The 12,025-nt window shown below is 42.1% G+C and overlaps 1 protein-coding gene across 4 annotated transcripts in view; it reads left to right on the top strand.

Annotated features, from left to right (window-relative positions):
• The window catches only part of PLEKHA8 (pleckstrin homology domain containing A8), a 99,503-nt gene that overhangs the window by 17,492 nt on the left and 69,986 nt on the right, over nucleotides 1-12,025 (top strand). For all 4 annotated transcript variants that reach the window (XM_023188365.1, XM_023188367.2, XM_023188364.1 and 1 more), the window contains exons 2-6: nucleotides 6,021-6,137; nucleotides 7,147-7,302; nucleotides 8,787-8,911; nucleotides 10,185-10,343; nucleotides 11,705-11,745. In XM_023188365.1, the coding sequence (XP_023044133.1) occupies nucleotides 6,021-6,137; nucleotides 7,147-7,302; nucleotides 8,787-8,911; nucleotides 10,185-10,343; nucleotides 11,705-11,745 (598 nt within the window). The remainder of the gene's footprint in view (nucleotides 1-6,020; nucleotides 6,138-7,146; nucleotides 7,303-8,786; nucleotides 8,912-10,184; nucleotides 10,344-11,704; nucleotides 11,746-12,025) is intronic.

The raw sequence follows: 12,025 nt of genomic DNA, 5'->3' as shown, positions 1-12,025 counted from the left end.
CTCGGCTCACTGCAAGCTCCGCCTCCCGGGTTCCCACCATTCTCCTGCCTCAGCCTCCCAAGTAGCTGGGACTACAGGCACCCGCCACCATGCCCGGCTAATTTTTTGCATTTTTAGTAGACGCGCGGTTTCACTGTGTTAGCCAGGATGGTCTTGATCTCCTGACCTCGTGATCCGCCTGCCTTGGCCTCCCAAAGTGCTGGGATTACAGGTGTGAGCCACTGCGCCCAGCCAGTCTGGGTCTTTTAATTGGACCATTTAGTCCATTTACATTTAAGGGTAATATTGTTATGTGTGAACTTGATCCTGTCATTGTGATATTAGCTGGTTATTTTGCTCGTTAGTTGATGGAGTTTTTTCCTAGCATAGATGGTCTTTACATTTTGACATGTTTTTGCAATGGCTGGTATCAGTTGTTCCTTTCCATGTTTAGTGCTTCCTTCAGGAGCTCTTGTAGGGCAGGCCTGGTGGTGACAAAATCTCTAAGCATTTGCTTGTCTGTAAAGGATTTTATTTCTCCTTCACTTATGAAACTTAGTTTGGCTGGATATGAAATTCTGGGTTGAAAATTCTTTTCTTTAAGAATGTTGAATATTGGCCCCCACTCTCTTCTGGCTTGGAGAGTTTCTGCTGAGAGATGTGCTGTTAGTCTGATGGGCTTCCCTTTGTGGGTAACCCGACCTTTCTCTCTGGCTGCCCTTAACATTTTTTCCTTCATTTCAACTTTGGTGAATCTGACATTTATGTGTCTTGGAGTTGCTCTTCTCGAGGAGTATCTTTGTGGCGTTCTCTTTATTTCCTGAATTTGAATGTTGGCCTGCCTTACTAGGTTGGGGAAGTTCTCCTGGATGATATCCTGCAGAGTGTTTTCCAACTTGGTTCCATTTTCCCCCTCACTTTCAAGCACACCGATCAGACGTAGATTTGGTCTTTTCACATAATCCCATATTTCTTGGAGGCTTTGTTCATTTCTTTTTACTCTTTTTTCTCTAGACTTCTCTTCTCGTTTCATTTCGTTCATTTGATCTTAATCATTGATGCTCTTTCTTCCAGTTGATCAAGTTGGTTACTGAAGCTTGTGCATTTGTCACATATTTCTCGTGTCATGGTTTTTATCTCTGTCAGTTCATTTATGGCCTTCTCTGCATTGATTATTCTAGTTATCCATTCTTCCATTCTTTTTTCAAGATTTTTAGTTTCTTTGCGCTGGCTACATAGTTCCTCCTTTAGCCCTGAGAATTTTGATCGACTGAAGCCTTCTCTCAGCTCGTCAAAGTCATTCTCCGTCCAGCTTTGATCCATTGCTGGCGATGAGCTGCGTTCCTTTGGAGGGGGAGATGCACTCTGATTTTTTGAATTTCCAGCTTTTCTGCCTTGCTTTTTTCCCATCTTTGTGGTTTTATCTGCCTTTGGTCTTTGATGACAGTGACGAACTGATGGGGTTTTGGTGGGTGTCCTTTCTGTTTGTTAGTTTTCCTTCTAACAGTCTGGACCCTCAGCTGTAGGTCTGTTGGAGATTGCTTGAGGTCCACTCCTGACCCTGTTTGCCTGGGTATCAGCAGCGGAGGCTGCAGAAGATAGAATATTGCTGAACAGCGAATGTTGCTGTCTGATTCTTGCTCTGTAAGCTTTGTCTCAGGGGTGTACCCAGCCGTGTGAGGTGTGAGGTGTTGGTCTGCACCTAGTTGGGGATGTCTCCCAGTTAGGCTACTCAGGGGTCAGGGACCCACTTGAGCTGGCAGTCTGTCCGTTCTCAGATCTCAACCTCCGTGCTGGGAGATCCTCTGCTCTCTTCAGAGCTATCAGACAGGGTCATTTACCTCTCCCAAGGTTTCTGCTGCTTTTTGTTTAGCTATGCCCTGTCCCTGAGATGGAGTCTACAGAGACAGGCAGGCCCCCTTGAGCCGCAGTGGGCTCCACCTATTTCAAGCTTCCTGCGGCTTTGTTTACCTACTTAAGCCTTAGCAATGGTGGGCGCCCCTCCCCCAGCCTCGCTGCTGCCTTGCTGTTAGTTCTCAGACTGCTATGCTAGCAATGAGGGAGGCTCCATGGGCATGGGACCCTCCCAGCCAGGTGTGGGATATAATCTCCTGGTGTGCTGTTTGCTAAGACCCTTGTTAAAGTGCAGTATTAGTGTAGGAGTTACCCGATTTTCCAGGTGTTGTGTGTCTCAGTTTCCCTTGGCTAGGAAAAGGGATTCCCTTCCCCTTTGCGCTTCCCAGGTGAGGCAGTGGCTCACCGTGCTTTAGCTCTCGCTGGTCGGGCTGCACCGGCTGACCAGCACCGATTGTCCGGCACTCCCCAGTAAGATCAACCCAGTACCTCAGTTGAAAATGAAGAAATCACCCGTCCTCTATGTCGCTCGCGCTTGGAGCTGGAGCCTGGAGCTGCTCCTATTCGGCCATCTTGCTCTGGGATTGGGGTCTTTTTTTCACATTTCAACAACTGTGAAATCAAGAAGCATCTTAGAACCTGTGCTATGTCATTGTTTAGTTGGTAGAATTTTTCTCTTTCTTGTGTCATGTAAAATAATGGTGTATCTTAAAATCGATGATGTGATGGTTTATTCTGGTTGGATCTGGAAGGATGTTGTGGAGGCAATTAACATTTGAATCAATAGACCTAATAAAGTAGATTGCCCTTCCTAATGTGGATGAGCCTTATCCAATCAGTTAAAGACTTGAAGAGAACAAAAAGACTGAGTAAGAGAGAATTCCTACTGTGACTGCCTTGAGCTGAGACATTGGCCTTTTCTAGCTTTCATTGGTTCTTCTTGGGTATTGAGCCTGCTAGCATGGAACTTAACCATGAGCTCTCCTAGCTTGCTGATTGCAGATCTTGGGACTTCTCAGCCTCTAGTCACATGAGCCAGTTACTTACAGTTTCATTACATGCACACATACCACCACACATCCTTATAATATCTTTACACACACACCCTAACACCCTACTGGTTCTTTTTCTTTGGATAACAGTGACAAATACAGATGGGTCCTAAATTTGATAAAATACACAGTAATTGAGGCTGTTCTAAATGCTTTCTACACAAAAGTCATGGTGGATTTCGGGAGTGTTCACACCAGCCAGCATCATGGGAGTTGAGCTGTTCACACCAGCCACCATCATGGGAGTGTAAAGATGCTGTTGTTCTATACCAGGACAACTTTCTGGGAGTGGGGAGCCAAGGTTTGGGACCTTTTGTGCCTTAAGGGGCAGTATAGAAAGATAGAGTTTTCTTCCCAGCTCTGTTGTGTACTTCCTTTGTGACCCTAATTAGGTCACTTAATTTACCTGGGATTGGTTTCCTTATCTATAAAATATGCTGGTTGGACTGTGTGATTTCAAAAACCTCTTCCTTTTCTCAGGTTCTCAGAAATTGACTCTTCTGTTTCAGTGAGGGGAGGTGGCCTAGGATGTAAATAAACACTTTTGCAAAGGGCTGAAACGTCACCGATAATGTCTGACTCCTGGAGCACTGATTCTCTGCCCAACAAGATACAGTCTGAGGATTAATTTGGTTTTTCAGGTTGTTAATGTTTGTACAGGAGTGGTGGCCTTCACAGTTGAATTTTTGTCGAATTTGAAGCCAAGGTCTAGAAGCATCACGTTTTTTGTTTGTTTGTTTGTTTGTGACAAGGTCTCACTCTCACTCAGGTTGGAGTGCAGTAGCACAGTCATGGCTCACTACAGCCTCGACCTTCCAGGCTCAAGCAATCCTCCCACCTCAACCTCCTGCTGGGGCCACAAGTGTATGCCACCACACTCAGCTAATTTTTGTATTTTTATTAGAGATGAGTTTCGCCATTGTTGCCCAGGCTGGTCTGGAATTCCTGGCTTTAAGTGATCCACCCACCTTGGCCTCCCACAGTGCTAATATTATAGCTGTGAGCCACTATGCCCTGCCAGCATCACCTTCTGAAATAAAAATTTACAAGTTCATCCCAAGAAGTTTGCCAGCCAAGAATTGATTTGTGCTAGTGTAGAGATAAGGCCTAAGGGTTCCTGACCCGCAATAAAGGGTCTAGGTCTCTGGGAAAGAAATCCTTTATATAAAATGTAATAAGAAGAGCAAAAGCCATAGTTTAAGACAAGATTACTTATCTTTGGTGAGAAGATAAGTTCAGATATTATGGGAGAGTAGATGCTGAGAATTAGCGTTTATTTAGTTTTATTTAAAGAAGTAAGAGACATGGTACCTGGCAGGCCTGAGTATTGCGCTTTCTGGAAAAGCAGACCCTGATTAAGTAAATGATGAGCGAAATACCTTGCCTACTTACCCAACTCCTTCATATAGATTTAGTGCTGACCATTCAGGCTTCTGGTTACAGTGTAGTTCCTTGTTCCATAATATTGGGCTGGGAGTGCTCCAGGAAGTGCAGTAGCCTCCTATTAAAACATAATAAAGTGATACCATTGGTGTCCTACCCACTTGGTTTGTGTGAATCAAACCCCAAGGGCCCATCAGATGTCTGTAGCTGAGCAGCCCGTGGGGCTCTGCCTTCTCTCTGGCTTCCTCAGCCACGGCAGTCCCATGAGAGAAATGTATCCCTGGAGGGCTATGGCATTTCAGAGAAAGACAAGAACTGCATCTGACTGAGGAGGCCTGAGAAGATAAGGTTTACGCAGAGATAGTCAGAGATGATTTTTTTTTTTTTGAGACAGAGTCTCAAAAAAGATCTCCGCTCACTGCAACTTTCGCCTCCTGGGGTTCAAGAGATTCTCCTGCTTCAGCCTCCCGAATAGCTGGGATTACAGGCACTTGCTGCCACACCCAGCTAATTTTTGTATTTTTAGTAGAGATGGAGTTTCACCATGTTGGCCAGGATGGTCTCCATCTCCTTGTGATCCGCCCACCTTGACCTCCCAAAGTATTGGGATTACAGGTGTGAGCCACTGCGCCTGGCCGGGATGATATTTTATGAAGAGATCCAATTGGAGCAAAAGTTCAGAGACAGAAATACGGCAAATAAGTGGTTTGACTAGAATATAGGGTGTGTGAGAGGACTAGATAAGATGCATATTTCTACTACATATGGTTTGTCCCCTGAAATTCTCCAATACTGAAGTGAGTGTAGTTAAGCCTTGAATGTTTTAAGATTACCTCATTTCAATGGATCAGTACTAAATAGTAAGTCAAACAACGTTACCTTTTCCTAAGGGTCATAGGATTCTAGACAGGCTTCTTAGTTGGTACTCTGTATGACATTTGTTGAAAGGACCTTGTCATCTTTGTTGCCTTATTTCTAAGTTTTGGATAATTTTTCTTAGAAGAGAGGAAGGCAAGCGTGTGATAACAGTAATGTTCAGGACATCCTAATTATTCGTCTTAGAAAAAGTAAAAATCACAGACTACTGGTACTATATTAGGAAAGAAATAGAATACAAATCTTTTATTTTTGTAAATCCTATTACCTAGAGAGTCATCAGTGTACTTGTTGCTTATCCTTCCAGACTTCTGTAATCGTGTGACTAAAAAATACATACCTCTGGCCGGGTGCGGTGGCTCACGCCTATAATCCCAGCACTTTGGGAGGCAGAGGCGGGTGGATCACAAGGTCAGGAGATCGAGACCATCCTGGCTAACACGGTGAAGCCCCGTCTCTACTAAAAATGCAAAAAATTAGCTGGGCGTGGCAGCGGGCACCTGTAGTCCCAGCTACTTGGGAGGCTTAGGCAGGAGTATGGTGTGAACCCGGGAGGCGGAGCGTGCAGTGAGCCAAGATCGTGCCACTGCACTCCAGCCTGGGCGACTGAACTAGACTCCATCTCAAAAAATATATATATATACACACACACACACACACACACACACACACCCCTCTTTGGGCATTTTTAATTTTATAAAAATGGGATAAAACATACAGGTCTCTCTAACTTAATTCTTTCTCTTAGAATAACCCTGGCAATGTAAAGCTCCTTGGAGCTAACCCAGTATCCTATGTTAGGCTCTATTTCTGTATCTTGGGAGGTACTTCATACACAGGCAGTAATTGCAATGATACTCCTGCTTTTGTTTTCAGGTTGGCAGCCTCGATGGTTCCTTCTCTGTGGGGGAATATTGTCCTATTATGATTCTCCTGAAGATGCCTGGAAAGGTTGCAAAGGGAGCATACAAATGGCAGTCTGTGAAATTCAAGGTGAGGAATCAAGCAACTTGCAAGTTTTATTTTTCTTTGTTTTCCCTCAAAAACAAAAAAGCCCCTGGCCCCTGCATACCTTTCTCTGCTGCTTCCATAGTACAGACCAAGGGACATAGTGTTATGTGTCAAAAGAAAGCCTTGCAAATAAAACCCAAAACTGTAGCCAACTTTTATAAGGAGATTGGCTAAGAGGTGATCAAAATAAATGAGAGCAATGTGCTTCACTATTCAACTAGCACTCATTCCTTAGTGACCTGCTCACCTGGGACTAGTGGCTGGCTGTTAGCAAAACTTGAAGTCTTTACTGCAGCATCAAACACTTTTGTGTTTAAATCAGATGGACACACACACACCCTCCACCAAAACAAAACAAGCAAAAACCTAACAGACTTTCAAATAGTCTTTACTTCTTGTTTTTGTCTTGAGACATGCTGAGAAGGTGTGGCTCAGAAGAAAAACAGATTAAATGGGAATTTAGATAGTGGATGTGGGTGAAAGAGTTTGGTTTGCTTGTTTCTTCTCCTAAAGGCCTCTGAGAAAATTCTCACACTTTTGGTCTGACTTGTCAAGGGAAGTAGAAGATGGAAAAGATTGTATTTTTGATTGTTTCCCAATAAATCCAAAGAGGTAAAAAGCACACCCTTGTTTCTTGGCCTCAGAGCAGCCTACTTAACACACACACCCACTGAAAGAGAGGTTCCTTCTCCATTCCGATAAGGGATCAGTTTAACTGAAAAGTTAAATTGGGTGATTCTTGTTTGGGCCAAAGTCTTGGTGATGCCTTGGGGGCAATTGCAGGGTTTTCCCTCTTGATTAACAGAGATGTCTAAGATGAGATAAGTAAACAGAACTTTGTGTGAATTAGGAGAGGTAATGAGGACTGGCATCCTCTTTGGGAAGAAGCTTTCAATGACTGCCATCAGTTAAGCTGAAGAAGTTGGGTGGGGTGGAGGCTACCCAGACAGGGCTCTTCTAGGTCTCTGATCTGTCTTTGTCTTGTTCCCAGTTCATTCTGTAGATAATACACGCATGGACCTGATAATCCCTGGGGAACAGTATTTCTACCTGAAGGCCAGAAGTGTGGCTGAAAGACAGCGGTGGCTGGTGGCCCTGGGATCAGCCAAGGCTTGCCTGACTGACAGTAGGACCCAGAAGGAGAAAGGCAAGTATTGATTGTCCTTTGCTGTGGAAACCTTGGGAATCACCCACTGGCATCTCTGATTTCCCTTGTTTGTTATCTTGCTTCTGACCACCTAGCCAGCTTTTTGTATCATGCAAATGCTATGTATCTTAGTATAATGTAAGCCAGAGTCCATATCTAACTCTTCTTTCTTGGCATAGCATAGTGCAAAGAGTGCAGGCTTTGGAGCCAAACACAGCCGGGTACACATGATGGCTTTGCAGTTTATTGACTGTATAACCTTGGTATTGGTCACTTAACCTTTCTTACTCTTAATTTCTTCATCTTTTAAAAAGAGGTAAATAGATCCTACCTCAGGAGGATTACCATGAGGATTAGTGATGATAAAATGGTTGAATATCCAGTCTGTGGCCAAACTTGACCTTTGATGAAGAGTAGTTGAGCTGGATAAGCCTTGGATCAGGGTGTTTTCTGTAGCCACACTCTGCTCCTCCTTACTTTTTTTCTGGGGTGGGATGGATGCTTAATTGTCAGGTTCCTGTTGCTTAATGCTCATTCACTGGACGTCGTTAAGTTCTCCAGAGAACCGTGGCCCGGCTTTCTCTTTGGACTAGGGCAAGAATACCAGGGCTTACTGCCTGGGTCCTAGTTGCTACCTTCCCTGCCCCATGGCCCTAAATGTACCCTGAAGAGATGAGCTGGGGTGGGGTGAAATGGGAAAATGTGTTCCAGGGAACATCTATCATGACAGGTGTGGCAGTTGTGCTTAACTCTTTACGTAGATTCATAAATTGGCCTCTTCATTGGTTGTTTTAATGCTAAATTGGGAGCAAATTCTAGAAGCTGTTGGCTTTGACTCAGAGCAGATGGTAATGTGTGTGCAGTTTTTTTTTTTTTTCATGAAGAAGGAAACAGAAAAGTAGTAACAATTGTAACTGAGCCCTCGATGCCAGGGTGAGTGGAGAGCATTGCTAATAATAATGGCGGGGTGCCATTAGTCTTGACAAGGCAGCATACCAAACCAGTCCTCAGCTGAAATTATGAATGGTGTTCTTAGTGGTAATTGGATGCTACAGAATGTTTTTCCCAGGTAAGAGTAGAGCACTGCATTAGTAGATAAACAGCTATGACCCCATTTTATAGATAGGAAAAACTCTCTGACAGAACTGAGGCCAAAACTCTGAACCCCTTAGCTGTGCTGCCAGTTTTGACAGGAGTGGGTTAGACAGTATATTGTCTCGTTCTTTGTATACTGGTGATTATTCGGCATGTTGACTTAATACATAATGTATACTACTTTCAAAGACTGGAGATCTACTTTTTCTGTTTTTTCTTGTTCTTATGTCTTCATCTGTCACATTTGCAACCATACTTTAAAGATTTGTCTTTGGGCATATGTTCTGTGTGGTATCCTAACTAGTAAGGATTCCACTTCTGCGTAGTATCCTAACTAGTAAATCAGTTGTTTGTTCTGGTTACTGAATTCTCATCATTTTGTTATTTAGAGTTTGCTGAAAACACTGAAAACTTGAAAACCAAAATGTCAGAACTAAGACTGTACTGTGACCTCCTTGTTCAGCAAGTGGATAAAACAAAAGAAGTGACCACAACTGGTGTGTCCAATTCTGAGGTAAAATATTATTTCTTAATATTATTAATATACATGAATAATATAAAAGAAGTGACTACCAGTATAGCCAATTCTGAGGTAAAATATTATTTTATTAATATTACTGATATACATGAAAAGCACCAGACATTCCTTCAGGTGGTGTTTACTCTCACCTAATTTTATGACTGTCTTGGAATTTACTATTTTAAAGAGGAAAAAAGCAACAAAATTAAACAAAGAGAAGCAATATGTACATTTCATCTTATGCGAGTGTATAGCTTTCCTTCCTGGAATGAATTGGGGATTAATTAATTGATAATATTTGGAACCTTTAACTTTAGTACGGTCATATTAAAATATGTTTCTCTCCAGTTTCATACTGTTTTATTACAGCCTTGCGGAGCCACTTCTATAGCAGTGGCTATTAAGATGCCGACTTAGTGTCTTTCATTAATGTGCGTCTATGAAACTAACAGTATTTTGTTTTACCTTTGTAACTGTGCTTTGGAATAAACTAGTGCTTTCAAAGATAGAGACACAGCTTTTTTTCTCTCGTTGTCAGCAAGGATTATGATTTTTAGTATATATTAATACAGTCATTATTCACTTATTTTAAAACATATATTGAAAGATTTCTCTGGTGTTAAGCTATGTATAGAATGGCTCACATTAACCAGGGTCTCTGCTGTACTTTCAAAGAAGTTTCGATCTGACAAACAATGCATCTGCGGATTATAATGAAAGATTTTCATTTATTTTCTTAGGTAGTAGAAGAACACTATACTACTGGTAGTACGTGTGTTTTGAGTTTTTCTAAAAAAGGTGATTTAATCCACTTGCATTCACTTCCTTTTGGGTGTTCTTACTCATTCAGCAGCTGCCTAATATGTATGAGATAGGCTGTGAGGGGAACGGGAGGGAAGATGAAGGATACCAGAAAAAGCATTTCAGTCCTGCTCTTGGGAAATTTATAGTCTAGAGCAGTGATTCTCAAGGAGGGATACTTTCGGTTGTCGTGACTGAGGGAGTTAAAATTAATTCTACGTAAATTGAACGACTTTACTACTTAAGGCTTTCAGCAGCTCCCTCATTGCTTGTAGGTTAAAGTCAAATAGTGCTGATAGTTACTTGATTAATAGATAGATTGGGCTTTTCTTCTATAACTGATGTACATATTTTAGCAGGTGGATACATTATTATTATTTTGTGGACAACCTCTAAGGGCATTCCACAATTGGGCTTTTTCTTTTTTGGCAAGGTAAAGGAGTCTTCCACTCTGGTTTTTTCGTAGGAGGGAATTGATGTGGGAACTTTGCTGAAATCCACCTGTAATACTTTTCTGAAGACCTTGGAAGAATGCATGCAGATCGCAAATGCAGCCTTCACCTCTGAGCTGCTCTACCACACTCCACCAGGATCACCGCAGCTGGCCATGCTCAAGTCCAGCAAGGTAAAAGTCCAGCTCAGTTTGGCTGCAACAAGGCATCATGAAAAGTTTCAAAGTTTATAGTGAGTTATGTTCTCTATTACCCTTTAGTGACTTATAAAGACAGTTTTTTAATGGACTTTGCTTTATGTCCTTTTTTATATCTGTCCTCAGCACCCCATATCCAGTCAGTTATTTGTGGCAATTTTACCACCTAAACATGTTTCTAATGTAGCCTCTTTCCAACCCCTTGTCCAGTGAGTCTTGCCTAAAGTTGTGATAGTCTTCTAACTATTAATAGTTGCTTTCAGCCTGACCCTTCCAGTCAACCATATTTCTATTAATGCAGTATAAATTGAACCACTTAACCTAAGCCTTTCAGTGGCTCCCTCATTGCCTATAGGTTAAAGTCAAAACTTCTTAACCCCTTCCCACATTACCAGCTCTTTCTCTGTCATTACCTAGCTTGAACATATTCATTGCTTGTGTTAATAGTTCCTCCCACACCTTTGTGCCATTTTCCAGTGCCGGGAATGCTCTTCACTTCTCTTTCCTGGATTAGCTCATACTCATCCTCAAAGACTTAGTCTCTTCTTACCCGAATCCCTAAATCGGGCTAAAAGCCTCTCTTATACATACTCCTATTTTATTTGTATTCCTTGTTTTGTACTGAAATGATATTTAGGGCAGGAACCCCATAATGTCTACCTTTATACCTCTAGTATTTGATATAATACTTGTGTCATAGTTTGCTACTTATTAATGTTTAATGAGCATAACTGAAATTACAAAGAAAGCTAATCACTGAGTTTGACTGTGATAATTTTTGTCTGTCAAAAGCTCATCTTCCTTTTACTTAGAAATGTATTTGTATAGGCCGGGCGCGGTGGCTCAAGCCTGTAATCCCAGCACTTTGGGAGGCCAAGACGGGCAGATCACGAGGTCAGGAGATCGAGACCATCCTGGCTAACACGGTGAAACCCCGTCTCTACTAAAAAATGCAAAAAACTAGCCGGGCGAGGTGGTGGGCGCTTGTAGTCCCAGCTACTCAGGAGGCTGAGGCAGGAGAATGGCGTAAACCCGGGAGGCGGAGCTTGTAGTGAGCTGAGATCCGGCCACCACTGCACTCCAGCCTGGGCCACAGAGCAAGACTCCGTCTCAAAAAAAAAAAAAAAAAAAAGAAAGAAATGTATTTGTATAAATAAGAAGGACTAGGTGGAATCGATGACTCCCTTTTGGGAAGACCTAAAATTGTTTCTGTTTAGTGGGGCTAGTGTATATTATGGTCATATGGTCGTATTTACCATTTTGTATGTAATAAGATCCTAAATATGTTCTGTTCAAAGTTTAACATGTGAACTTTCCTTTCTTTGCTTCTTTTAAAGATGAAACATCCTATTATACCAATTCATAATTCTTTGGAAAGGTACAGTAGCTTTTTTTCTTCTTGTTAAAAATTTTTAAAAAAAGGATATTTTTATTCCTTGTTTAAAAAAAGATACTTTGATCATGTAATGGTTTTTCTCAGGATTTGAAATAATATGGAAGTAAACATATCTGACTTTCCTCTTTTGAGTGAGCCTGAATCAACCCAGAGCAGACCTTTTATTTAGCACTAATAGGGAATATGTTGGCATTTTCCCTAAGATGGATCTCACCCATCACATCTAGTAACTTTTAATCTCTCTAGGGTGTACTGAAGGTTG

The sequence above is a fragment of the Piliocolobus tephrosceles genome, chromosome 8 (genome assembly GCF_002776525.5).
Source record: "Piliocolobus tephrosceles isolate RC106 chromosome 8, ASM277652v3, whole genome shotgun sequence".
Classification (NCBI taxonomy): Eukaryota; Metazoa; Chordata; class Mammalia; order Primates; family Cercopithecidae; genus Piliocolobus; species Piliocolobus tephrosceles.
This window is presented reverse-complemented; position numbering and strand designations above follow the sequence as displayed.